The 26717-nt window shown below is 33.8% G+C and overlaps 1 protein-coding gene across 4 annotated transcripts in view; it reads right to left on the reverse strand.

Moving 5' to 3' along the window:
* Positions 1–306: 306 nt before the first annotated feature.
* SCN2A (sodium voltage-gated channel alpha subunit 2) overlaps positions 307–26717 on the reverse strand; it is a 57379-nt gene continuing 30968 nt past the window's right edge. For 3 of the 4 annotated variants that reach the window (XM_085227751.1, XM_085227752.1, XM_019617148.2), the window contains 10 exons: positions 19152–19272; positions 18641–18795; positions 17479–17652; positions 15261–15383; positions 9001–9282; positions 7482–7535; positions 6205–6342; positions 5069–5173; positions 3724–3994; positions 307–3633 (listed from right to left, as the gene is read on the reverse strand). In XM_085227751.1, coding sequence (XP_085083877.1) covers positions 2438–3633; positions 3724–3994; positions 5069–5173; positions 6205–6342; positions 7482–7535; positions 9001–9282; positions 15261–15383; positions 17479–17652; positions 18641–18795; positions 19152–19272 — 2619 coding nt within the window. In that variant the 3' untranslated portion in view covers positions 307–2437. The remainder of the gene's footprint in view (positions 3634–3723; positions 3995–5068; positions 5174–6204; positions 6343–7481; positions 7536–9000; positions 9283–15260; positions 15384–17478; positions 17653–18640; positions 18796–19151; positions 19273–26717) is intronic. The other variant, XM_085227754.1, reaches the window with a different exon arrangement.

The raw sequence follows: 26717 nt of genomic DNA on the forward strand, positions 1-26717 counted from the left end.
TCTGTTTTCCTAGTTCTCTCAGAACACCTGACATAAAAAAGGGTTTAACATATCAGGCACATAATGTCATCCTATCCTAGAACAGATTTGAAAGGATTAATAAGCCAGTGAGTCAAAGTGCAAATCATATTAGAGATCTTTCTGAAAGCATACAGCTTCAACCTTTTACTTTCCACAATGTTGTTATTAAAATGAGTTTTAATCAGTATTCCTTACTTCTAACTTCTACGTAGTCATATCTTATTGTCGCAGCACCTCTTGATAGCCATAGTTAGTAATGACGAAAACAAAGACAGAACAATTGAATACAATAAAAAATGAAATCTTTATTCTTTTGGCTCAACTGTAATGTGGTTTACTGGTCTTTATGGTATAGCATTTTCCTGCATGCAGTTCACCGACACACAAGTCAATAGTTTTTTGTAAAAGGAGGAGTCAACATCGAATTTTTGCTTGTGTAAGAAACACAAAATGTCCTGATGTGATCAGTTATACAAGTTTGCTATTTAATTCCTGTGGAAAAAAGAAACATTGTGGATCCCATATTATATTTAGAACAGTTCTAGTGCAGCATGAATCAACAAGAATAAGAATAGTCTATGTAAACAAACACTGGTAAAGATTTCATGAATAAAAAGACTACCTTGAAACTTCTGATGCAGGCAGTGCTAGAATTTTAAACAAATCTTCCCCACCACATTTCAATTACAAGTTATATCTATATGGAAGCAAGTGCATTTTGGACTCAGTTTGAAACTTCACATTAAAATATGTGCAAAAATACAGTACTAATAAAAAAGCAGAAACCTAAAGCTACCCCATCCTCTCCTTTGTTTCTTTTTTTGTGAAGTTCTTGAATTAAAAAGTGCTATGGATAGAAAATAACAAAAGTGACGGTGACATCAACCTGAAGATAATTATAATTTCTTATTATATGTACAAAACACTGAAAAAAAATAAAATGATATTTTTACAATATTTATATTTTCTTAGAAAATTCTATCCATGTATATTCATCAGATTCAGCAGTTTGCAACAAATCCTGTACAGTCCAACTATACACCGTACAGTACTCACTTAACATTTTAGAATGCAAAGCAAGAAGCTCTTGAGTAGCTGCAAACTATTGCTTGATGTCATGAAAAAATGATGTCTGACTGAACAATTTGTTTCACTTAACCACTGAGATATGGCTTCCCATATTCAACTTTTAACAGTGGAAGGAGTAAAATTACAGCAGCAAAGGCAAGATAAACATGCATCAGTGATAGCTTCCAAACTATCTATAATGATACAGAATATTTCATCTTAGCTCTTCAAAGCTTGCAAACTACACTTATTGTGGTACATATTTGATGCAATAAATATTGTGCATGGGTCATTATTTGTTTGCTCAAACATGCACCACAGGATAAAATAACTATTTACATAGACGGTACTTTTTTAATCAATACATACAATGTCAACCTTGCTGAGAGCAGAAGATGGCTAAACAATACTGCAGGGTGAGGCAGAACAACTTCATAATCCTTAAGTTTTGTGGGGTTTGGTAAATTCAATTTCCCAAGTTCAGGTAAGATGTTTTTTACAGAAGAATACTTAAAAATGGACTTCAAGTCTCTCACTAAATTTTGTATGCAGAGTTCATTCAACTAGACTTAAGTGACATGAAAAAATAAAACATCTGTTCTATTCTTGTAGACTATGGGAATTTACAGGCACATTAATATCTGTCTGGATGAGATACTGGATGTATACTGTTTTTAAGCACCTCAAAATATAGAGCCACCCTGAAACATGGAAGTAGTCAGACTCTGCTGCTTTGTGCGACGTCATGTTTTTCCATGCATGAACTACAAGTGCAGCATGCCTTCATGCAGATCACTTCTGTCTGTACATATAGAGAATCCGAGAGTAGAACACCTGGTTCTCATACCCCTTTCCCCAACATAAAACCCATTTACAAAAATAGTCACATATAATAGTAAACAACCTGTGAATTAAAAAATGATAAGTTCACCAACACTGATTTTTGTAAAAATATGGCAGATGTGGCTGTTGAAATGCAAACAGTGGATACAATTTTTGTACTGAGTGTTTTATGTTAAACACAGAGATTCCTAGGTCCGCACCTTTTTTAAAACCAGTCCCTACAGTCCGATTGGCCATTTTATCTTCTCTTCAGCAGTGTCAGCTGGTAATAAAAACAACAACCTCCTGTCAAGATGTTACCCTGTTTTACAGAGTTGCAGTTTGATGACGAGGGGTCACTGTCTTGTTATAGGCACTGACCTTCTATATATATATATATATAATTATATATATATTTATATATGTAAAAACTGTCAGTTTGGCATGTACCTCCTACAGGAGTCCTGTGGACACAAATACATATTTTCTCAGGCTGTAAACAGTTTATCGCAAACAGAATTATGTGTTACTTTTTACTTTCCCTGCTGTCTTTACCTTTATCTTCTTTTTCTGATTTGTCTTTTTCATATTTATCCTTGTCTGGCTTTGTTACACTATCATAGGATGGTGGGGAAGTTGTGGATGGGGTCATATCTGTTTTCTCTGGAGTGGAGTTCTCATTTAATTTATCTATAATCATATCTTCTTTCATGGGCAGATCATCCTCATCTTCATCTTTATCCTGATTAAATATACATGACACTTTTTTGACTTTCTGCCTTAAAAGATGACGCCTGAAAGCACGTTGAATAACAACAGCAGATACCTCCTCCTGTTTCCGTTTTAATGTGGTTGTGATTGGTTCATAGGAGACTTTGGAAGGATTGGCTGCCATAAATCGGTCTTCCATCTGTATTCTGAGGGCATCCATCTCCCCACTTTCCCCTAACACACGCTTTGTGAAAGCAAACAAGATGTCGAGGCAGTGAATTCTGTCACCGCTTACCATGGGCAGATCCATTGCAATCAGCTGGACTTTGTTTGGTTTTGCTATGAGAAGAGGAGGATCTAACGAAGCTGCAAAATCTGATAGTTTACTGAACTCTATGAATTGCGTTGCATCTGGATCGAACTTCTCCCAGACTTCATAGAACATCTCAAAGTCATCCTCGCTCAAGGGCTCAGCACTTTCTTCAGTTGCAACACTGAAGTTCTCCAGAATGACAGCAATGTACATGTTCACCACCACCAGAAAGGATATGATGATGTAGCTGACAAAGAAGAAAATCCCAACCGAAGGGTTGCCACAGTCACCTTTAACAGAGCTCCCTGGGTGATCTTTATGAGGGTCACAGTCCGGCTCCCCACTGTTAAGAATTGGGGCTAACAAGCCATCCCAGCCAGCAGATGTGGTAATTTGAAATAGGCAGATCATGCTGTTGCCAAATGTTTCAAAGTTGAACATGTCATCAATTCCAACTTCCCTCTTGACGTAGGCAAAGTTGGACATGCCAAATATCGCATAGATAAACATGACCAAGAAGAGCAGCAGGCCAATGTTGAACAAAGCAGGAAGAGACATCATCAGAGCAAAAAGCAGAGTGCGGATTCCCTTTGCGCCTTTAATGAGACGCAGGATGCGACCTATTCTGGCAAGTCGGATGACTCGGAACAAAGTGGGGGACACAAAATATTTCTCAATCATCTCAGCTAAGAACATTCCTGTTGAAAAACAAGTTAGATTAGTCAATGATACTATTACATTTCAGTTTCCTCAGAATTAGCCATTTCATGAAAATGAGTTGTTCTTACCTACTATGGAAAGAATGACAACTACAAAATCAAAAATATTCCAGCCGATGGTAAAGTAGTAATGGCGAAGTGAAATCAATTTCAAGACAAATTCTCCAGTGAAAAGAACAATAAACACAAGGTTAATCCAATATAAAATGTTTTCCATGTCTTCACTCTGGTCATCTGTTTCTACCATCATTGTGACCATGTTAAGGCAGATAAGTATCATGATACTGATATCAAATGCTTGTTTTGTAACAAAATCAAAGACCATGCCTTGGAATTTGTTCTGGGAAGAAAAAGAAAGAAAAAAAAAGTTGTATTATGTTATGCATGGGGTAAAATTTCTTTTTTTCCAAATTACTACAGATTAATTAAATCTAGCATGTAAGGGGATTTCATGTCTTCCATAAAGTCTTTCATTTTTATGAATTTTTCAGTTTGCACATGTAAACATAAATCAATCAGAAATGCAAATACTATGTCTATAAGCATTAATAGGAAGATTTCAAAATACTCATGGTGTAATTTTTAAAGTTGCAAAGGTCAATTTTCTATCTCAAACAAGTTCACTGTAAGCTTTTGTGTCACAATATTGAATGAACTCTTAACCTGGCAAAAGTTGGGGAGAAAAAAAACAACAAAGAAGGGTATTGTAAAAAGGCTGAGAAGGGTATTGTAAAGAGGCTGAGAGTTAATAGCACTTCATTGGTCCTAAATCTTAAGGAAATACAGAAAAAAATTCAAGGCCAAAGTTCAGTGCCCTTCATGTCACCAAAATAACCTTTACATCTTGCATTTTCAGCTATAGAGAATTTACTAGTGGCTGAGTGGGTGTCTCAGCTGGTTCCACAGTCCAAAGTAGAACTGCAGAGCTGGAATCACTGCCCCATCTAAACTTTGCTCTGAAGTGCCAGGGGCGAGCTGGAGGAAAAAAAAATTGTATGGATTGTGCAGCAGGAATAAATGGGAGAGGTAAAAGGATGTTTTTTTCAGGCAATAATATTGTAACTTGCTCCCAGTCTTCCTTGATGACTGAAAAGGCCTAGGCCCTAAAACTTTCACATATTTTGACAAATATATTTTCAGAGCTGATTGTTTTAGTCTTTTTCTTTGTTTTGAAAAAATGTCACATATAATGTCATTGCCATCCATAAAGAGAAAAGGAAGGGGAAAAAAGGAAAGGTTAAGAGTGCTTCATGTTGAGGCTACCAAAGATAAATATTTTGGATTTCAGACGAATAAGACTTTTTTATCTATTTATTTATTTATTTATTTATTTCAGGTTACAACTTAATTCAGTCTAAGACACACCCAAAACAGTTTTTAAATAAATGTAAAAAGAGAAGATTTTTATTCTTACTGCTGGTCGTGGTATAGGCTTTTGTGGTTTCTTTGAACCCAACTTTTTCATTGCATTGTAGTATTTCTTCTGTTCTTCTGTCATAAAAATATCTTGACCTCCAAAGTAAAGCAAAGAGACAAAAACTGGTTAAAATCACATATTTCTATTGATTACTTATAAACAGGAATACATAGTAGTAATAATCACTCATTCTAATCTGTGGGAAAATTAGAATAGACATGTAAGTCTATAAATGTCACTTTCAAAGTTTGGGATTATCTTTGAAAGATGCTTGAACTTTAAATGATAGATTTCTGGTTTTCATTCGGGTGATACAGGTAATAGGAACCTTCAAGAAAGAGAGGTGCTTTTTCTTTGTTCTACTGAAGTTGTTATGGAGACATGAATGAACAAAACATTCCAGTCCTGTGCTCTTGTTTTTCCTTTTGAGTAAATTTTGGCAAAATATTAGAATTGACTTCTATGATACCAAAGGAAGATGAGAAGTTAGTCATACAATTGTATCTTACAACATTTATTTTCTGACCACAAATGCAGGACTTGAAGCAGAAGATCCTGGAACTATTACATGGATTGAGTAGGAAAAAAAAGTCAATTTCTCTCCATCTCAACAAATTTCAATATATGACTCCAGCAGCATTTCCAGCAGTTCACTGTCCTGCCAGATAATTTAATTCAGTTCTGTTGCTGAAACACTGCTGCCTTTAGAGGCAGTGTTGATAAAATATGAAGACTAAAGGGAAAACAAATTTATTAAAATACTTACTATTATGGTTCAGAAATCTAGGCTGCTGAGCTCTGAGATTTGACAATAACATAACTAAGAGGTTTTATAGCTGCATTTAAATTTTTCAGTGGTTAGTCTTTTTATGATCTTGTTAAAGATTCCAATCTGAAATCCACATCTTTACATTAGCATTGAATATTTCACTAACCATGGAAAGACGTCTGGCGTCACTTGTCTGTCAAACATTTATCAAGACAAATTGTACTGCTTTATATCAACTTTATTTAATATGCAAAGTGGGTTAATTTATCTTAAAATGAAGCCTGAAAAGAAAATAAAGTTATTGTTTGTGGACCAAAAAGATCAACTTTTAGCTTTCTTTTCTGAGTAATGATGAAATACTTATCTTTTTTTTCTGTTGGTTGAAATTGTCTATGATGACACCAATGAAAAGGTTCAAGGTAAAGAATGATCCAAAGATTATAAAGATGACAAAGTAAAGATACATATACAGGTTATCTTCATACTTAGGCTGATCCAAAACCTGCAGAAAGGCACAGACACTAAGCCTTAGTTTAAATGTGGACAGAGAGCTGAATAGCTTCTGAGTATTTATGAAGTAATATTCTTGACAAAGGACTTTGCTATTGAACTTGGTACTTTATTTTCCAAAGCTGTTACTCATTATATTACATAGAGTAAATACTGAAGGCACAATTGTTTTAAACTAGGATTACCATCCATCTGAATCTGTACACAACCAGAAACATCAACTTTTAAAGCTGTGACCATCTTAGTGTATCTTGTGGGAAGCTACCAGTGTAGGCTTGTAGAGCTTCACTACTACAGGCAATAAGTAAGCTTTCCTGAATTTTAGTATTTGTTACATATTAGTTTTGTACAACTTCTTTTCTTATTGTTTTACATCTCACTGCAATCTACCCTAATTTTAACCTGAGTTTTAACTCAAAAACCTGACCAATGCAGGTTACAGCACATGTTCTTTGCAGTGGCCTAGGAAGGCTAAAGAAAGGCACCCAAACAATGTTTAGAGTGAGTATGTTTTCTTGGTATAGCTGTGCACATTTTTTATACTACAACAGACCTCCTGTTGTGAGTGTAGCTTACAAAAAACTTGGAGCTTCATCAGTATAGTTTATTCAGTTGTTTATTTAGAATTAGAGCACAATTTGCACCAAGGAAGGAAGGAGAAGGCAAAATAGTATGAAAATTCACAGGCCAAGTTAAGAATAGGAACTGTGCCCTGAAGGAAAGTCAGACTGTTTGCAGAAGATAGTGAAAATCTCACCTTTAAAAAAAGATCAGTGGTACAAACCATCATCTCTAAGCTGTGTATCCATGCCTGTTTCCAAATGTAATTAATACTTCCCTGCACATAATGAGAGGAGGAAAAGGCATTTCATGGCAACAGTTCAGTGTGCTGTGGAATTAAGGAATCTTGGTCCACCTGCACCACAGAGAATTTGGACCTTTTAGGACTGCTCCTCTGCTTTCTTCATCTCTTATATTTTTTCTATGGTTTCAATTTTCTCTAACTATAAAACTGCAATAACCCTTGTTCTCCCACTTTTACTGTTATTTCTAAAAGATGGTGTTAAAGTTATGTTCTTAAGTCTTAGAGCTCATACAGTCAAACTGATGGAATTGAGGGAGTATACTTACATTACGAGAATCCACAGCAGCATACATGATATCCATCCATCCTTTAAATGTAGCCTATAAACAGAACACTGGTGTTTACCTCATGCTTTTCCTGGGAAATGGCTTGTAAGAAACATTTAAGAGCTGAAGACTAAGTGTGTTTAAACATTCAAAACACCAGCTCAGTGTAATATTAATAGGCAATAAAACATTGTACGTTTTATTCATATATGGGAATCACAAGCAAATTGTAATGTCTGACTATAAAGGACGCAACCTCTATTAAATTAGGAGCTTTTATATATAATGAGTAACACACAATACAAATTATTTTCTGTGTATGAGCAAGTAGGTATACTTGATATAGATTCCACACATCCTGGGTAAATTTAATTGCTTGTTTTTCTTACGTTAGTCACTACAGCCTCTACACTTCGTATTATTTATGTAGTGTCACAGACTTATCCACACATAAGAGTTATTCCCAGTTCTTGGCTCTAATGGATTACTCTTATAAACTGCTGAGGTGATACCACAGAATTTTTGAGCAAGAATTCAAATTTATTTGACTTCATAGCTCACAGAAATGAATACCACTCTGGATCAGGAATAACTGCTTTTCCTGTGTACATAACAACAAGTTTGTCATGATTAATTAACACTAATTAGAAATAATACATACAGGAAGAACTAGCTTGTCATTTATGAGGAAGGATATCCCTAAAATGCATTGCATTGTATAAGCACAGGTGATCCCAAATCTAAAGAACATATTAAAATGTTAATAATCAGAAAGATAATCAAAATATATTTAATATGAGAGAAATAAGAAAAGAGAAATATTATAGCTGCATTTAAGTAGCATTTAAGATAAGAGAAATATATTTAAGATAAGATAAATATATTTAATTTGGAACGTATGAATTCACAGGATTCTTTACTTGCTGGCAAAGTATCTTGGGAAGCATATTTTCATGTAGTAGTTTTAAGTTAGAACCTTGTAAAATATATTAAGAATTTTAATTATATGTAAGTTCAATTTTAGAGAAGCTTTACAAACAGGAATATATCATTAAAAGCTAATGATCTTTATCTCTGTTTTGAGAATTCTGAAAGCACAAAACTTTCACATATGCCCCTGCCAGTTCAGCTCTTTTAAAACAAGTCAATTTCCAACAAGTAGAAGCATATTATATACATAATCGAAAAGAAAAGCAAGGCTGATCTATAATCAGATGAACTGAGATGCAAGGCTGATATATATTTGAAGAAAGGTTAAAAAACAATCTATATAAGTTAAAAATCCATTTCTGCTTACAGTTCTCCACACCGACACATGTATATACACACATACATATGTATATATTTTTAAAACACATACTCCACAGTTTACTTAAGGATTTTTATAGGCATAATGCCAAACGAAGAAGCGAGAAAAAATATTTCTATCTGAAAGAAACAAATAGAAATAACTTTTTCTGTTAGAAGTAAACCACAGAGATATAAAAAGAGAAATAGAAATTCAGGAGTGGTGACTTACCACTTGAAGTAAAGAAAGGTAACCAAGGCCTACATTATCAAAGTTAACTTTCACATTCTTCCATCTGGCAGTTTCATTGTTTTTAATGAGCTCCTCACATTGGCTGTAATTGTTGATTTGGCTGATATCAAATCTCTCATCGGTTGTAGTGTTAACACAGTAGTAAAATTTTCCAGCAAATAGATTTACTCCCATGATACTGAAGATCAGCCAGAATATAAGGCAAACAAGAAGCACATTCATAATGGATGGAATTGCTCCTAAGAGGGCATTTACAACCACCTGGTGTACAAATGAAACCAGATACAGTGTAAGAACACAAACACTACTATCTTCATTAGACTTACTTAAATGTACCACTCTGCTTTAATTCAGTATAAATCTGTATTATACTGTTTGGATTATAATATTAAACGAGTTTTGAAGAAAGATAAATTATCAACATAATTAGAAGGAAAACCATACAAAAAGAAGCAAATGGAAGCTTTAAATAATGGGAAAAAAAGAAGAAAATATAAAATGAACTCTAAAAACGAAGAGCATTAATCAATTACTTTAAAAATACGTACTTAATATATGACCACAAAACTGTATCTGTAGTATTTCTAATGACTGCATCAAGCACAAAAAACTTTTTTTCTATTATATTTTTATTGGATAAACAGTCCTAATCAATGTTATTGAGCACATTTTTACTTGAAAGTAATTTTAAGACTTTTTTAAAATAAAACTGGGGGATGCATTCATGTTCATTTGGATGGCTATACATAAAAGCAGAAAAGCAGCCATGTTCAAACAGCAGGCTATCTGAACACAAAAATGCTGGTAGTGAAAGCAGCAGATAAGACTTAAAGTAGAGATAATTATTTAATGCTGAAATTGATGAACTCCTAAATCAGGTAGCTTTGGTCTTAAGTCTTTTCGTAATAACTATGGAACATCTCTGCCCACTTTTCCAAAAGAACTGAATCAGTTCCATAGAATCTAACATAGATTTTGTTTTTAAAAATGTAGGATATCAGGATATCATCACATAGATGTGATTATAGATGACTGACTCGGGCTATATGACATAGGTACTATAACAGATCTTATATTACACTAGTCTATCTGTTTCTAATTGTAAAAAATGCTGGCCTTATATTTATGTTTCATGGGTTTCACAGAATCCATTACTTGCAAATTAGTCATCTAAGCAAATCAACTTTCATTCATATCTATTTTATATGGCTGAAAATAAAACCTTCGAATGTTACAGTAGGTGATCATCTACCATCCTGTATAACATACAGTAGACATGGCCTGAAGAAAAGAAGAAATACCTCTTGGGCTTTCAGAGCTCCTTTTCTGTCAAAATAATACCTCTTTGAGGTGATCCATTTTGGACAGTATTATACATTTCATATGACATCAATTAAACTTGTGTTATGCTAAATTTAGAAGCTGGAACAAATTAGGATTAATATAAGTTATTCTCTATTTCCATTAAGACACAGAACATTAGATGAACTCTCCTATGCTTCTTGCACATCTGGATTTTTATTTTTATTTTGCCACAAACTTTAAGTCATATATTGCAATAAATATTTATTTCTAACAGGGAAATTTTAAAAATCAAAATAACCTGTTAAACATAATAAAATATGCTTAGCAATATTTATTATAAATCAATAAGTAAAAACAATACAGCATTTTATCACTCATGAGTAGGGAAGAGATTAATGATTAATCTATTCTCACTATTTCACCAGTGCTCTCTTATGCTGACTTGTACCCGCAGATTTGCCAATGATGTTCCTTTGCAGGACTGTGAGAAGCAGTCCGGCCTCAGGAAACTATTACCTTAATAATAATGTTGAATTAATTTGAATTGGAAATCTAAGAAGTTATTGATTAAAACGGGAAGTCTGACTGGATTAATGAAAGGCTACAGATTTTTTTCCAATTCTGTAACATTTTCCAAAAATCTGTTAGCTAAGAAAGTATTATTTTTATTTAAGGTTATCTCAACTATTCCAATTAAAAATATAATTAGAATCTTTAACTGTAGAAATATTGTTTATTAAAAATAAATATTGAAATATAAAGAGATAGTTAATGAAGTGAAGATATTTGTTTTCTAGTTTTCAGTCTCATTACACCTGAGAATTCTGTTCCTTGTTCTGCTACAGCTGCAGATTGAGTCATGTTATTCCTTCTAATACTGCTGAATTTCTACAACTGACATACTTTCTTTGTTATTGTCTGAGTCCTGAAGCTATAGCAGAACCAGCTTGATATATGTATCATTTGAAGACACTCAAAATATAATTTTGAGTATTATGAAAAGAACTTCTAGATACCTCCAGGCTTTCAATGAAAGTAGAGGCACAAGAAAGGAGGACAAGTGAAAAGAAAAAAAAGAAAGCATTAAAAAGAGATTTAAGAGCATCCTTTACTTATTTAAAATAAAAAATAAAAAAACTAGTATGGGCCTACCACTATATAGCAGTGAGTGACAGCATTCAGGACTGAACACAGACAGATCATGTCTCACCATAATTCTTAACTCCCACAGCCCAGTCTCCTGAAGCTTCACATGCAAAAACTTATTTCCATTATCAAGAGTATGATGGGAAGATGCAGTGGAAACATCACATGCTTCCCATTAATTAGAAATAGAGGAATATTTTCTATTAATTATTAATTTGGGTAGGCACAACAAACCATGATCTTAGAGAACACTATAGTGGATTGAAACGTTTAGATGTGTAGAAAAGAATTTCTTGTATCTATATAAGAACTACAGTCATAGAATCAAATCATAGAATGGCCTAGGTTGGAAGGACCTCAAAGATCATCTACTTCTAAGCCCTCTGCTGCAGGCAGGGTTCCCAATAATTAAATCAAGCACCAGATCACGTTGTCCAGGGCCATATCCAACCTGGCCTTGAACTCCTCCAGGGATGGAACATCCATAGCTTATCTGTGCAGCTTATTCTAGCATCTCACCACCCTATGAGTGAAAAATTTCCCCTTGACATCTAATCTAAATTTTTCCTCTTTTAATGTAGAACTGTTCCCTCTTGTCCTATCACTTCCCGTATAAAAAGAAGTTGATTTCCTTCCTGCTTATAAGCTCCCTTTAACTATTTTGAAAGCCAGTATCCGGTCTACCCTGGGCCTTTTCTCAAAGCTCAGTTGTCTCAACCTGTCTTTGTAGAAGAGGTGCTTTAGTCCTCAGATCATCTCTGTACCTGTTCCAGAAGCTCCACATCTTGTGCTCAATGGAAGTAATTTTAAGTGCCCATGAAATATGTACACCATACCATACCATGTTATATTTTCAGTTCAAAGAAATTAATATATTATGAAGAGATATCTTGAATTTCCAGGTATCAGATCTTAAAATCATTTTGTAATTAATTTCTTCATCAACTTGAGCTACTGTAGCTTTAAGACATTAAAACTGAGGATTTTTTAAATAATCCAAAATTCTTTATATCCATAAAAATGTTATTCCAGTAGTTATTGCTTAAATAACAAAAACATCTATTTTTATTCTAAAGTTATCTAATTTCATATACTACTTATTATTGTATCTAGTCCTAAAGTCATAGATCTCTTTCTTATTCAGATGATTTACTAAGAGATACAGTGAGCAGACCCAGATCAAATCAGTAGGCAAAGCATCAACATGAAAGTTATGAGATGGAAAATTACGCCCAAATCTTTGTTGCAAAATGCACTACTTTTTTCTTCTTTCCACACTAAATTTCCACTTCATGAATTTGCTACACAAAGTTATATTTTCAATTTTTTTTGCTAATCATTCTCATTAAAAAGCAACAATTAATGGGTTTTTTAGAAAGATATTTTACACAGGCCCTTTATCTGATAAAGCATCCCAAATGTTGACATTTTTCTCAGCATAGTTCTGAAGGATTTTTTTTTAACTGAAAATCAGTGCCTATTTTAACACAGAAGATAAAGAATTATGAAAACCTTACATTCTCTGCAATTTTCAAAACCAATATTTTTTCTTCAGTTCAGAAGAGAAAATACAGGGACTGTTCTGAAAGTAATGCCTCTTATTTTATTATGTTGTCCCACAACATCAGGGGCAGATGTTGGTGGTATGGCAGTAGACGCTCAACCTTCCCACCAATATTCCATTACAGGTAGTTGCCGTGTGACAGATGACAGCAGAGGGGCAGTTTGACAAAATGATGTGAAGTCTCATGTGGAAGAGCAGATGAAGCAAAGGGGTGTCACTGTATTCCTCTGTAAGGAAAACACTGCAGCCACTGACATTCATTAATGCTTCTTGAATGTTTATGGAGACCAAACAGTGGATGTTAGACAAGCCATGTTCCAGATGGTCATGCAGATTTCTACAAGTGTGGCATGCAGGTTCTTGTTCATCGCTGGCAAAAATGCATAGGCAATCTTAGTGACTACGTTGGAAAACAGTGTTTGTAGCTGAGAATATGCTCTATCAAATAGCATTATTGTGTTCTTTGTATCTCTTGTAGTTTACATGGAAATAAATAGGAGGTATTACTTTCAGAGTGACCGACGTGCATGTAGCTACTTAGAACACAGGCATTCTAACTTGTTCTAAAGTGCTGTAGGAAAAAAAAAAACATAATACGCTGAGGAAACTATGAGAATTCATATTCTGATGCAGGGCTCTCTCAAAATGGTATGTTGTGTGGACTAAATTTCAGAAACAAAAAAAAAATTAAACTTAATTACTAAGCAGGGTAGAAATCTACATTTACTAAGAATAAGGCAACATACTTTTTAAAGCACGGCAAAAATTTTGTGTGAAAAGTATTTTTATATAATTTCAACAGGACTTCCTGTAACTTATTACTCTGGAATTTTTAAGAACAGATGTGGTAGAGTACCACAGCAAATGTAGAGTGGCTAGACAGTCCACCAAGAAAGGATCTGTGAGATTCAGAAATTTGTTGGAGGCAAGTGCATGGTATTTTCTACTTGAATATCAAAACCTATTTCCTTTTTAGTTGGAAGTCTTTTGATTTCCATCACATTTTCTCTAGAAAATCAAGAAGCTGTAGTTGACTTAAAAATTTACTAATAAGCTTTTAATCCTAGGTTTCAAAGATCAGTGATCACAGTAGGTAGATCACACAAAGACCTTTTTTAATTTCAGAAATAAGTTTTCAACTCAGGTACATTTGCTGATTAGACTTACAGCTATGTGCCCCAGTTAGACAAATGGACCCTGAATGTATATGTCAGACATCTTGTGGCTGGAACTAGCAATGTCTTCTATCTCCAGTTGTTGACTACTGCCTATAAGAGAAACATTTCTAGAGTTTTCATGTCATAGCAGAATATGTAAGGTCTTTGTCCATTCCAGTATACTGAAGAAGTGATTTGAACTAATCACTAATCTGTCTTCACACTAAAATAGACTGAGAGAGCCAGTTAGGGCAAATCAGGGTCTCAGCTGTGGTAACTGATACAGCAATAACTTCTGTAGATAGTAACTTCTCAAACTTATCCAACTCTGCCAGCAAAAATGTCTTCCCATATGTTTTCAGGCTTCTTAGTGCTCTGCAGATTACAATCAACATTTTAAAGTCAATACAGAAAGCAGTAAGCAATCAATTTAAGCCAGAAATCATAAAACAAAACACCAGCTCTATCTTCAGCGTGCTAGAAATGCTGTCTCAAGTAGAATGCAATAGTCATCTCTGAAGGAGTGAAGGCATTTTATCACTACCAATTTTCTTACATCTGGACTTATAACAAAGCTTTTAATTTGTAATAGAAATTGCCAATTAATATTTTCATAACAGTACGTTAAAAGATTTTTGATGGGCTACGGATAACATTCTATACTTGTAGGAAAACACATGTATGCATATATATGTATATGTGCTCATACTTTTATGAGGAAACGTTGATTTTTTAAACTATTTCAGCTGTAAGAGGATTTAATCATATAGGATAAACTCAGTCATGTAGTAAAATTCCAGAGATCCATGCAATTGATAAACCCTTGGGCCCTTCAGGAAAACGTGAAATTTGCTGAAAGGCCAGCAAACTTAAATAAATGTTACAATGTGTGCAATAACACATGAATTCATATAAGCAGATGAAGTCTTTTGCTTATATGTCAGTGATAAATGTAAAATATATAAGATGATGGTGCAGCATTTTTGCATGGATTTGTCATTGATTATTCTGCATGCATTGCTTCTGTGTATGCATGCATTATTTCAAATTCTTTCATTTTTTCTTACCCTCATCCCTTCAAATCGCGACAAGGCTCTCAGAGGTCTCAAAGCTCTTAGTGTCCTAAGGGATTTAATCGCACCAAGTTCTGAGTAGCCCAAGGCATTAGCTGTTAAGCTAACCAAAGAGACCTACACAAAAACAGAAAGGCAATAGTGCTCATTCATCTTGTATATCCTTTGATACATATGGTGGGATGACATGTGCCCTGAACTTGAAAGATTCAAGGGTAGACCTCTTTCTCTAGGAGTCCTTCTGTAATGCAGAAAGTTTTTAAGTCAGACAAAGCAGAATAAAAGTATATCCTAGGTACCTGTTGATGAAATCATCTTTGTAGAATGGTATACAAATGTCTTCTAAATTCACATAAACCAGCCAATATTTGGTGGCATTTAATGAAAAATGAAGTCACATGCAAAAAGAAAACTTGCAGAAGTTGGGTGAATTGGAATGCTCAATTTAGGATAAGACTTTCCATGTTATCTTCAGAACTTGAGAATGTAAAAGCTCTCAAAAACTACATTCAGACCTGGCCTTTGGGCAAACATAAATTTGTAGTGTCCATAAAATCTTATTCAACAGCCATAGCTACCAGTGCTGCTCAGATTTAACAAGACTAATCAAAACTGATAACCGTTTGTTAGACTATGGTAGGAGCTTCACTGTTAGGCATATCCACACTTCATTACATTCCCTGTGAATCCTTTAACAACTTCATCAATTTTGGCTTGTGTAACGCTGGTCTGGTCTGCAGGCAGATGATTAAATAAAACAGAATAGCTGTAAAATAAATAATACAATTACCTTTCATCAATAATCCTAAGAAATGTATTTATAGTAGACCATTTGGAAGGAATGGTCCCAGAAATAAAATTTTTAACATCTACTGCAATTTAATGCCTTTCTCTTTCAGCCTTCCTGTTCTCTCATTTCTGTCATTTCCACATTAACCTCTTTGACTAGTTATTTCACTCATCCGACTAAACACTTGAAAAAAATACTGTGGAAATTGTTGTGGTTTTTAGTTGTTGTTTTTTTTTTCCATGCAAACAATTGCTATAGAAAAAGATTCCCATGAAAATCTCAGAAAGATATTCATAAAGTTCACTGCAGTAACTAAACCACAGATTATCAAATAAGTATTGAATAATTTTGATAGATACAGTGAACGCAGAGTGACAATGTAAAGTATGAAGCCTCTGTAGAACACTACTGATTGATGATTTACATAGTCTTATGCCATTAAATATTTCACAGGGCTTTACTCAACCACAGCATTCTAACGTGGCACCTAGACACATTTTAGCATAGGATCTCTAGGGATGGTATGGATATAAATGTTTGCCAAGCTCTGTGTAGTAAACAATTCTTGGTCTATCATACTGTAATACTAGGGAGGTATGCAGTGTTTTCTACAGAATTCTGCTGCTGATCAGAACAAGTGAACAAGAGATTCAAGACACACTCTTACCTTGCATTCTATGGGAATTAGACATGCAGAACTGAGTAATGCCCTTTTAGCACAGACAGATGTAGTCAGGATATTGAGGATGGAAGGGAAATGGATGTCTGCTACATGGCTAAAGATTTGTAGTCTTCCACTTTTTGCTACCCAGTAATATGCATACACTGTTTGGCAGTTAAGACTTGAAATTACAATACTCTGTCCACTAGGTCCTTCAGAAAATGTGATCTGCTTGGTGGTGCAGCGTTTTGAAAATCTCTTGAGTACCCATTTCAAGGGAGCTCAGCTGTAGCTCTCTAAGTGACTGTTTAAGGTTGTACGTGTGATACAGTGAAAAGCACAAAAGGATTGAGTAGTACTGAGTTCCTAGAAGTATTTGTCTTTCATCACATAAGTGATAGGATACACATTAAAGAAGTAGAAAGTTAGAAACTTTTAAATCAATTGCTTTCAAATACTCAAATTCCACATACAGTTAAAACTCATAAAGATCAGCAACATCCATTCCACACAGCAAAATTACCAAAAAAGCATACTTTCAATAACTTCATAAAACTACAGAATAGCAGCAAAAAAAAAGAAAAAAAAAATCTAGAATAATAAGTACATCTGCATAATTTTTCTTTCCAAACAGAATTATAAACCATATCACAACAACAATTTTAAAACAGAACTTCCTTGGCTAGAACAGTATGTTTATCTAAACACATAATCCTGTGATTTTTAGAGCTTGTGTACATGATATGAAAAAGAATACATACATCAACAATCAGGAAGTCCAGCCAGCACCATGCATTAGTGAAATAGGTTTGAAAGCCATAAGCCACCCATTTTAAAAGCATTTCCAGAATGAAGATGTAAGTAAAAACTTTGTCAGCGTATTCCAGCATGGTCTTGATAGTTTTACGTTGTTCTATGTATATATCTTCAAATGCCTGTGAAAAAGATTTTTGAGGATATAATTAAATGACTTCCCAATTTGTAATGCAAGATATAGTAGCCAAGAAAGTATTTGAATTGAAAAGATATATGTGATGATAAGCCACATATTCTTCCCAATATCCTTTCACTTAATACTGTAGTCTTCATAACACTGTAGTACTCATCTTTCAGCTGAGCTGGACAATGATTCATGAAACTTATTGTAATACTATTCTCCAAATCTCATTTTCATTCATTTCCATTAATAGCAATAGCTTATTGGCATAAGGGTTTCCCCTGTGATAGTTCCAACTTTGTATCAAAACTTTATATCAAAATTATTCATATTACATTACAAATTTAATAATGCCTTGTGATATATAATTTTGAGAAATGAGTAATTGAACCCAAACTATACGCGCAATCCACAAAGCAATTCTAAACAGAAATTTCAAAAGGAAAGATCTAGATCAATGGTGAATCACTGCAACCTGGAACACAAATGTAGCAAGTGCACTGTATTTTGCTCCTGCTATGAGAAACTAGTTGGTTCAGTACTTACTCAGTGTACCTGATTTAACATCAATTTTGCAAAAAAACTGATTGAATCATTATCATACCTTACATCTCATTTTGCAATTCAAGTTGCTGTTGATATCTTCCTAGCTCTGCAATCAAATAATATTCTATGTATCTCTTCTGAGAAAAAAGAGTTGCTAGTATATAAAAAGAATATAGAGACGTGAGCACCAGACTGATGTAATTGATTTCTTATCTTCATGAACACTAGCTACATTTTGAATTCATCCAACAATTTCTTTCATAGCCTGAGAGAAAACTTACAAGTACACCACAATATATGCCAAATATTTGTTCATATCCATTGGCATTAGAACATCACTGAATTGGATATTAAACTCTGATGTTTACTGTAGCTACAAAATGAACTGTAATTCCAAATGCTTGCTGCTTAAAATAGACACAGTGGTTCCACCTTCTTACCAGAGCACCACTGCTGAGGAGAATCATGAAGACAATGAAGGTCTCAAACCAGTTGTGTTCAACAATCTTATAGCATGTTTTCCTAAGATTCCACCAGATTTTCCCTTTCCCATCTTCTACACTGACTTGACAGCACTTGAATCTTCGCACACAGCCTAAGTGTGACAATAAATTGAGATGTCAAAAAAAGGTTAGTATTTATTAGGAATTACAAATGAACAAAAGCAATTTGGCTCATTTCAGAAATACTGCAATAGATGGCTGTAAATAAGTATCTTTCTGAATATTTGAGGGCCTTAGTTTCAATATTTGAAATGGAAGCTCTGTAAGTTTTATAATAGCTATCAATAAGAAAGAAAGCACCACAACAGCACCTATGAAGGAGATACTCATACAGAAAGAAAATATAACTGTAATCACAAGTCAGCTTATTGATTTCAGCTAAGAATAGATCCCAGCCCACAATAACAAAATTAGGCCTTATCATGTGAGTGTATTTTGCTTTTCCTACCTTCTGTGAAACAAGCCTCAGGCTCCAGAGATTCTTCAGGTTCTACTTCTGGCTGCTCCCCTTCTGGAGGTAGTCCAATATCAACTGTGCTGCCTTCTGATGAACTGGAGGCATTTAATTTCTGTGAATTAAAACCCATGTGTACCATTATTTTTTCAAATTTAAATTATTTTGAATAGATGTTAATGTTTGAAATGCATATCAAAATCTTTTGCATGTATTTCGTGCTCTGAAATTAAAAGAATAATTTTTGATATACAATATATAATGCCAAATTGCTCTACTACAGGTGAGGTCACAAGATTAGAAAAATTGTATTATGTATTTTCCCTCAAGAAAATATTTTCATGTTTTCATATAAGGAATTGCTGAAATAATTAGACTACTATTCTGAGACAGATACAAGAATTCTTAAAAAAAAATTCCTATAAGTTAGGAATGGGTGCCTTCCACACTTTGTACTGCTTTATTATTCCAATCATGTGGCTGCATTTTAGATCACACCTAATATAATTTTTTGTTAATACAAATAACTTTTCCAAAGTCATGACCAAACCAAGAGCAAGCTATAGAGATGTATTTTCATGTCCCAAGTAAATGTTGTTCTATCAAGACTGTATAATCTAAAAAGTTGGAATGTAAACTTTTAATTATCATTGACATGAAAACACATATTATGAATTGTACAGGATAGTTTAAATTTCTATTTCTAAAAGAGCATCACATTACTTTAAGAGCAGTAGCTGTTATTTTGCATTCTCTATTGCCAATGCATTTTCTGATTTTATTGTGCACTTTGAAACTACTTATTACTTTGTTACAGTACACATACATGTCCAATAACTATAAAACAACAAAAAAAATTTTTGGAGGATTCAAGTGAAAACAAATGCTTTAAAAATAATACTGTCACAATACTGAACCAATTAATCATACTGATAATATAATCCAAATCTTCTCTTTCACACCATGATATTGTGTTGGCAACAGACAAATATGAGTACTAGAATAAGTAAAAGTAGTTTGATCATGGCATTCTATGACTCTTCTAATGTTATCACTATGTGGAGTATAACATCAGTAAAATGGCTGCACTGATCAGTAGCTAATTTTATAAAGGGAATGATGTAAGCAGAGTCAGAACACATTCTGTGGGGAAATAATATTAGGCAGAGGTAAGATCCATGGAAATGTTAAAGATATATATTTGCTGACAGTTAAAACTTAAGTTAGAGGCATTATTCCTTTAAAACATGTTCAAGAAGCTCTAACTTCTAAAGGTTTTGTAAAGGAAATGTATACAGTAATAGTATGTGAATACAGAACGTAAAACTTCAAGGTAATTTTACACTGCCACCAAGATTCAGTATGTTCTTTAAGCAAAGAAAAAATTGTTTCTCACTCATTCTGAATTTATCAAAAGACATTTGACAATATATCATGATTTTGACAGAGGCTTAACTATGATTTCTGTGTACCATGGTACACTTGTTGACCACATTTTAGAGGAGGAAGACAAAGCAAACCAAAACATTTCCTGTATGGTATATTATGCAGGTAATTGCAGTGATATTCACAACCCCTTCCGTTTCTTTGAAACGTTTACATATTCACGTCTTAAGTCTGTGCATAAGCATATAGTAAGTTTATTTCCAATGTACACGCATGGATGCACACTTTTTTTGCAAATTAGCATTTAAAAGTCTCCCATTGTAATCTAATTCAAACCTGCAGGCAGCATATGGCAGTTTGGTCGTTACGGAATACTGCCTCTACAATGGTGAAGATGGAAAGTATGGGATAAATACTTTAATCCTTAATTAAGGACCACAGCATATAAAAAGAAGTGGAATTCAATCATCAGTTTGAGAAAAGGGCAAAAACGCTGTAAACTCAAGGTACATTCCAAATAAATGTACATATGGTATCAAAATTAATGCTTATCAATACTATACAATAAATCACTTTTAAACTGAGAAGTGACTATCTGCTTGTAAACTTTTCTTAAAATATTGCTTGCATCATTCCAATCTGGACAGCATTTTTAGCAGAATGCTGTAGTAGTAGCAGAGCAAACAAAAATCATGATTTGGTTAAAATATAAATTTGAAGGACCTACTATCCTGTGATTCTTTTACAGGAAAAAGGAAGAATTTAGTAACTCGGATATTATACAGGAAGCTTAATCAGCACATGTTAATTTTAAGTAGGAATAATGAATTCCTATTATTGAAAATGCACAAGACTAATAGATAACTCAATATGAAAGGTGGGATCAAAATGATCAGGAAGAAAAGCTAGAAAATGAAACAGTAGAACAGTCAATTATCAGGTACATCAGAAAGCCATCTTTATTTCTGTGGGGCAGTATGGATGGTGAATTTTATCTTACAAGCCTCCTCTTACTGAAAATCTGGTATGCTTCTTGTAAAGAGCTGCAATAATAATCACAGAAGTTAAGCTAAACAGAAAAATGCTAAATTGAATCAGCAGCTGATATTTGAAACACAACAACAATAAAATGCCTTTTCCCACCAAGAATTTTGTTAAGTCTTCCATTGTTGATGTAATAGAGTATTTCTTTAGCATGCCGTTCTTGTACACCTGAATTTAACTCCACACAGATCATTAGATGAATGAGAACACTACAAACATTATTCAGTAAATTCAATAATAATTAAGTATCATATAGGGAAGAAAAATGGTTATTTTTTCAACATAAATGGTTATTTTTTTGTTTCATTGTTCTTTTTAAAACTAAATTTATTATGCAGCATTTTATATAATTATAAAAAAAAATTGTATGCATTATAAACAGCTCTGAAGGTTCTGTGATATTATATCTTAAGATCTCACCAAATCAATTGAGGTCAGTGTGCCAGGAAGACTTGTCAGTAATAATCATGTATTTCCACAGCCAATTTCTCTTCTGGTACAGAGCAACTTACCAAGGGACATTGCACTGATTTCTATGTATTTAACAAAGACTCACCTGGGAATAAGTCATGTTATTGTTGATTATGTCTTGTCCATATGCTTTGGCACATAAAAAGACTTTTTATATCACTGAACTGGAATTTCAGTGTCCACACAATAAAAAAAATCAGCTGTCCTCAGTGGCAGACCCTGATATTAGAGTATTTAGCATATGCCCCAGCTCTTCACCAGAACATATCTCAAAGTTACCTTTGCACCCAGTAAACTCTTTTCTTTGCTCAGCAGCATTACAAAGACTGGATTTTGGCAATGCTATACACCACATATGTATACAGCTTTTCAAAAGAATGAACCTGTAAGAACAAGATAATCATCAATACCAAACTTTACCTTTGATAATGCTAACAAGTCCTTTCTGAGCCTTTTCTGATACCATGCCTCTAGATTTCGAAAATATTTAGTCACTCAGACTATAGGATATTTATCAAGATCAACTATTAGATATTCTTCAAGTACTATGATGCTAGATTATAAAAAAAAAAATTAAAAAAATAAATTCTGAATAGCATGATAAGGAAATTATTCTCAGAAGAATCTAATTTTCAAAAACTCAGAATGTACTTTGTGTCTTCACGGAAGACAGTTAACATGTGGTTCAAAAGCAGCAATATACTGATTATCATAGCTACACATATATTTTATGTCACGCTTACCAACAGCATTACCAGTCATGCTTCCATCAGCAATACAGTACAGGATGAGAGAGAGTTTTTACTTTAGCTTCAAGATAGAAACTGAAAGTGGAAAGCAGCTTGCCTAACAGAGAAGCATTGCAAAAAGCAGCAGCCAAGTTTAGGTCAGGAAGTTTTTGAAATAAATTACTTTCTGAACCTTCACAACATCTCATAGCGTCATACAATTCTGCTTCACTTACAGCCAGGCCACTTCGAGCTTCTAATATCTCTTTCTTTGTTTTCATGATAATTATCACAGAGAAGTTAAACAGCTCTCAGATAAACTCTTTTAATGAAGCCTGAAATTTCATGATTGGCCAGGATGCAACTAATAGCTGTTAAAATCAAAATTTAAGTGACAGAAGGAGCAAAGAGCAGAATAGACAGAAGCAGTAAGATAGCATTAAGGGAAACCACTATTTTCACTTTGCATTAATTTCCATTCCTCCCAAATACCTGTGAAAATGTTAAATGATGGGAAATACATATGTTTTTCTTGCTATTTGTGCTATTTGTATGTCACTATAAAAATGAGATGATCTCTGTCTTATATAATAATATGATGTTCAAACTTACACAGTCTATTTCCCATACAGCTACATCGCCTATAAAAATGACCAGGTGGCTAAATATCATTGTAATTCCACTGGTATAGCTAAGTAGAATCTGGATTTCACTCTTTCTAAGCTTATACAGTAAGGCATAATAATTCCACCAGTTCAAGAAAACCCAGAACATTGTGAATCAAGGCTAAACAATTATGTGCTGATTTTGCAAATACTGCAGAAAAGCATGATTCTTAAATTACAGTCCTCTCTGAACTTTAATGATATTCATATTTACTTTATTCTACTCATTCATGAGCATTTGATAAATGAAGATATTTGCAAGGATGTTCAATGAAAGCAAAAGCATCATAAGTATCAGTGCAAATATTTGCAAAAGCAGACTTGTTGCAAGCCACTTTTAAAGGCTTTTTAATTCACACAAATAGTGGAAGGATATTTCTGAAAGAGCATGGGACTGCTGTCTATAAAGATTAATTAAACTAACTACAAGGTGAAACAATATCTCACAATTTAATATGAATCACTATGACACATGACAGTGGGATGTGATCAGTTCATAAACAAACCAAAGACTCAATTTTTCAGAGTAGGAAAGAATTTTGAATAATGAATATTTGTAAATCAAAGTATGACTAATCATTACAAAAGAAAAGATAAAAACCTATTTAATAAGTGTATTTTAACTCTACTTTCTTACCAAACTGAAAGCAACATCATATTGTAAATATTACGATCCCATTTAATACGTGAGATGCAAATCATACTGAAACTGAAGACCTTTTGGTCCAAACACTGCAACTCATTCACTAAACTGCTGAACTGTATTTGTTACCCATAAGGTAAGAATAAGTTTAAGTTTCTCGGGGCAGACAATTTTACATGTTTGGGGAGGTAGTCTGTTTGTAAGCATAAATTAAAGAGCTATGGAAAGACTGAATTGGGTCAGATTTTGTCATCAGTTTTCTCTTTGCACCTCTACACTTGTAAGTGTGGGTGTAAGTAAGAGCAGAACTGATCTCTGAATGTTTGACCAGCCAAACACCCATTTAATATAAGCTTTTTTTTACCAAATGATGGTCACATGCTTTGACTGTGGAAATTAAATGATTTCATGCTTAATGGTGCTTCAAGTACTGTATATTAACCTCCAAAATAAATAAACGCTTACATGAGTACTGAAGAAAAGCATTTCTAAGGAAACGTGTAAAAAAATAATCATGGCTATCATGAATTTGCAAGTTACCAACATTAAAATCTAGATAATACAATATTATGAAAGTTTTCCAAATCAGTTCACAGCCCTTCATTATCAACACAATTTACAAATGGTCTTAATAAGGTTCTTAAGAGAAAGTTGGTGAGTTACATACTCTGTCTTCCTATGAAAGGAAAGAAAACCCTTCAAAACTAGAATCCTGAAAATTTTACCAACAAGACTGGCAAAGGTACATAGCATGCACTGCCAAATACAGTTAGAATATAATGAAAAGTATAGCATCTAAACCATAGAAATGTTGGGGCTGCCAATCTCGCCTGACCATGCTGTGATGCAAGTCCTGTGCTCAGCAGAGAGCAGCTGTGCATGTTTGTACTCTATTGCAATGAATGGGACGGGTTAGCTGAAAAACATGCAGGCCAGTCAATATCCATTAAAAAGTGATTATATAATATATATATGTATAATTTGCTTAGGTAACCTGTGTAAAATTGGTGACACGATGCTCTGCCTCGACTAAAAGGTACCAGAGCTGCACTCTTGACTGATCCAGCTTGGTTCTACTCCTGTGAGAAGTAAGAATGGTAGGAAATGAAGTTCAGGACACAGAACCTCAGCTTTTTTTTTGCCTGGAAATTCTTATACAATTATATTGGCTGAGTAAAGATCCAATACATTTACTTTTCAGTAATTCAGAAAAATATGAATATATGTGAGAACACAAGACAGTAAGTATCTTTTAGATTACTGAATACTGCCTAAAGTAAAATATACATTATTATGATGTCTGCAACAGTATTAGGAGATATCACATTCTCTAAGGCACTTAAAAATACCTTGTAATTCTGCACGGTGTAATTGCGAGCCTGAAAGTTATACTAAGAATAAAAATCTAATTATTACACAGAATACATGCTCTATAAAATTTTCTACATACAACATCCCCACAGTACTTAAAAAGCTAAAAATGAAAAAATATATTTATAGCTTTTGTGCTGGAAAGCAGCAGTGCATCTCAAGTCTACATAGTTTCATGAGCAGGGTAACAGTCTCAGCATAATGTCCCCATATATGCTAATGAGCCTACTTTTATGATAACGGTTTATTTAGGGTGTGTTCATTATTGCAATGTATTCAACCAGTAAAGTTCTTATGGACACAATGTTTTCAGAATTATTTCTTTTTATGTTTCAAAGGCAATCTTCTAGAAAATTCTGGTCAGCTTTTCATAACGTGAACCCATACCTACTGGCATGTACAGTATTGTATGTATTGTTTCTAGAAGGGTATAAGCAAGTTTTTATTTTCATCAAAATATTTGAAAAGATATATGTTAAAACAATGATTCACCAAACATTAACATACTTAATTAAAACTTGCTAATAAATTATTCTGTAGAAACTCATTCTTATTGCCCTACATCACAAGGAATACATGTATGCATGTTTATATACAAACATGCAAAAAAGCAAACAGACACACTCATCAGGATCTGGCCAGATGACCTCACAGCACATTGATGCCTAAGCTGCCTTTCGTTTGGTATTCTGCTAACTGAAGGTGGTTTGGTGCCAATTTCTATCTTGAGTGCTTCTAATTTGCGTTTGTAAGCAATAAGGTGTCTGCAGATCAACAGTCAGCAAAAGCAGATTCATATAAATGGGATCACATGAGCGGGCATGTTAGGGCACATGAAGGCACATTATGGCATGACAAAAAACTTGAAGTCTTGAACAAAAAGTCATTTGCTGTCACTTTTTAATTGCTAACTTCATGCCTAGAGCATTGGTTGTGTCATTAATATGCCTCTATTCTTCTCTGTACCAAAAACCATAGTTGATAAGAATCATGTAGTGAAGAGTAGGAATTAGAATTGGGATAAAAAACTGCATTTTAGTGAGTAAGAATATTTTATCTACTAACTATTTGATGTCAAAAATTTAAAAACAGAACTTGTAGCAGAGAAAGATTTATTTCTCAAAACAGATGTCAGTGTTTACTGGCACTGCTAGAAGTCATGTTCCTGCTTGATCAGTGAATCACAGATCATTTTCTGTGCAATAGTTGCGGATTCAGCATGGAGAATACTTCACTACATTTTCAGAAGTAG

The sequence above is a fragment of the Meleagris gallopavo genome, chromosome 7 (genome assembly GCF_905368555.1).
Source record: "Meleagris gallopavo chromosome 7, MGAL_WU_HG_1.1, whole genome shotgun sequence".
In the NCBI taxonomy this organism is placed as follows: domain Eukaryota; kingdom Metazoa; phylum Chordata; class Aves; order Galliformes; family Phasianidae; genus Meleagris; species Meleagris gallopavo.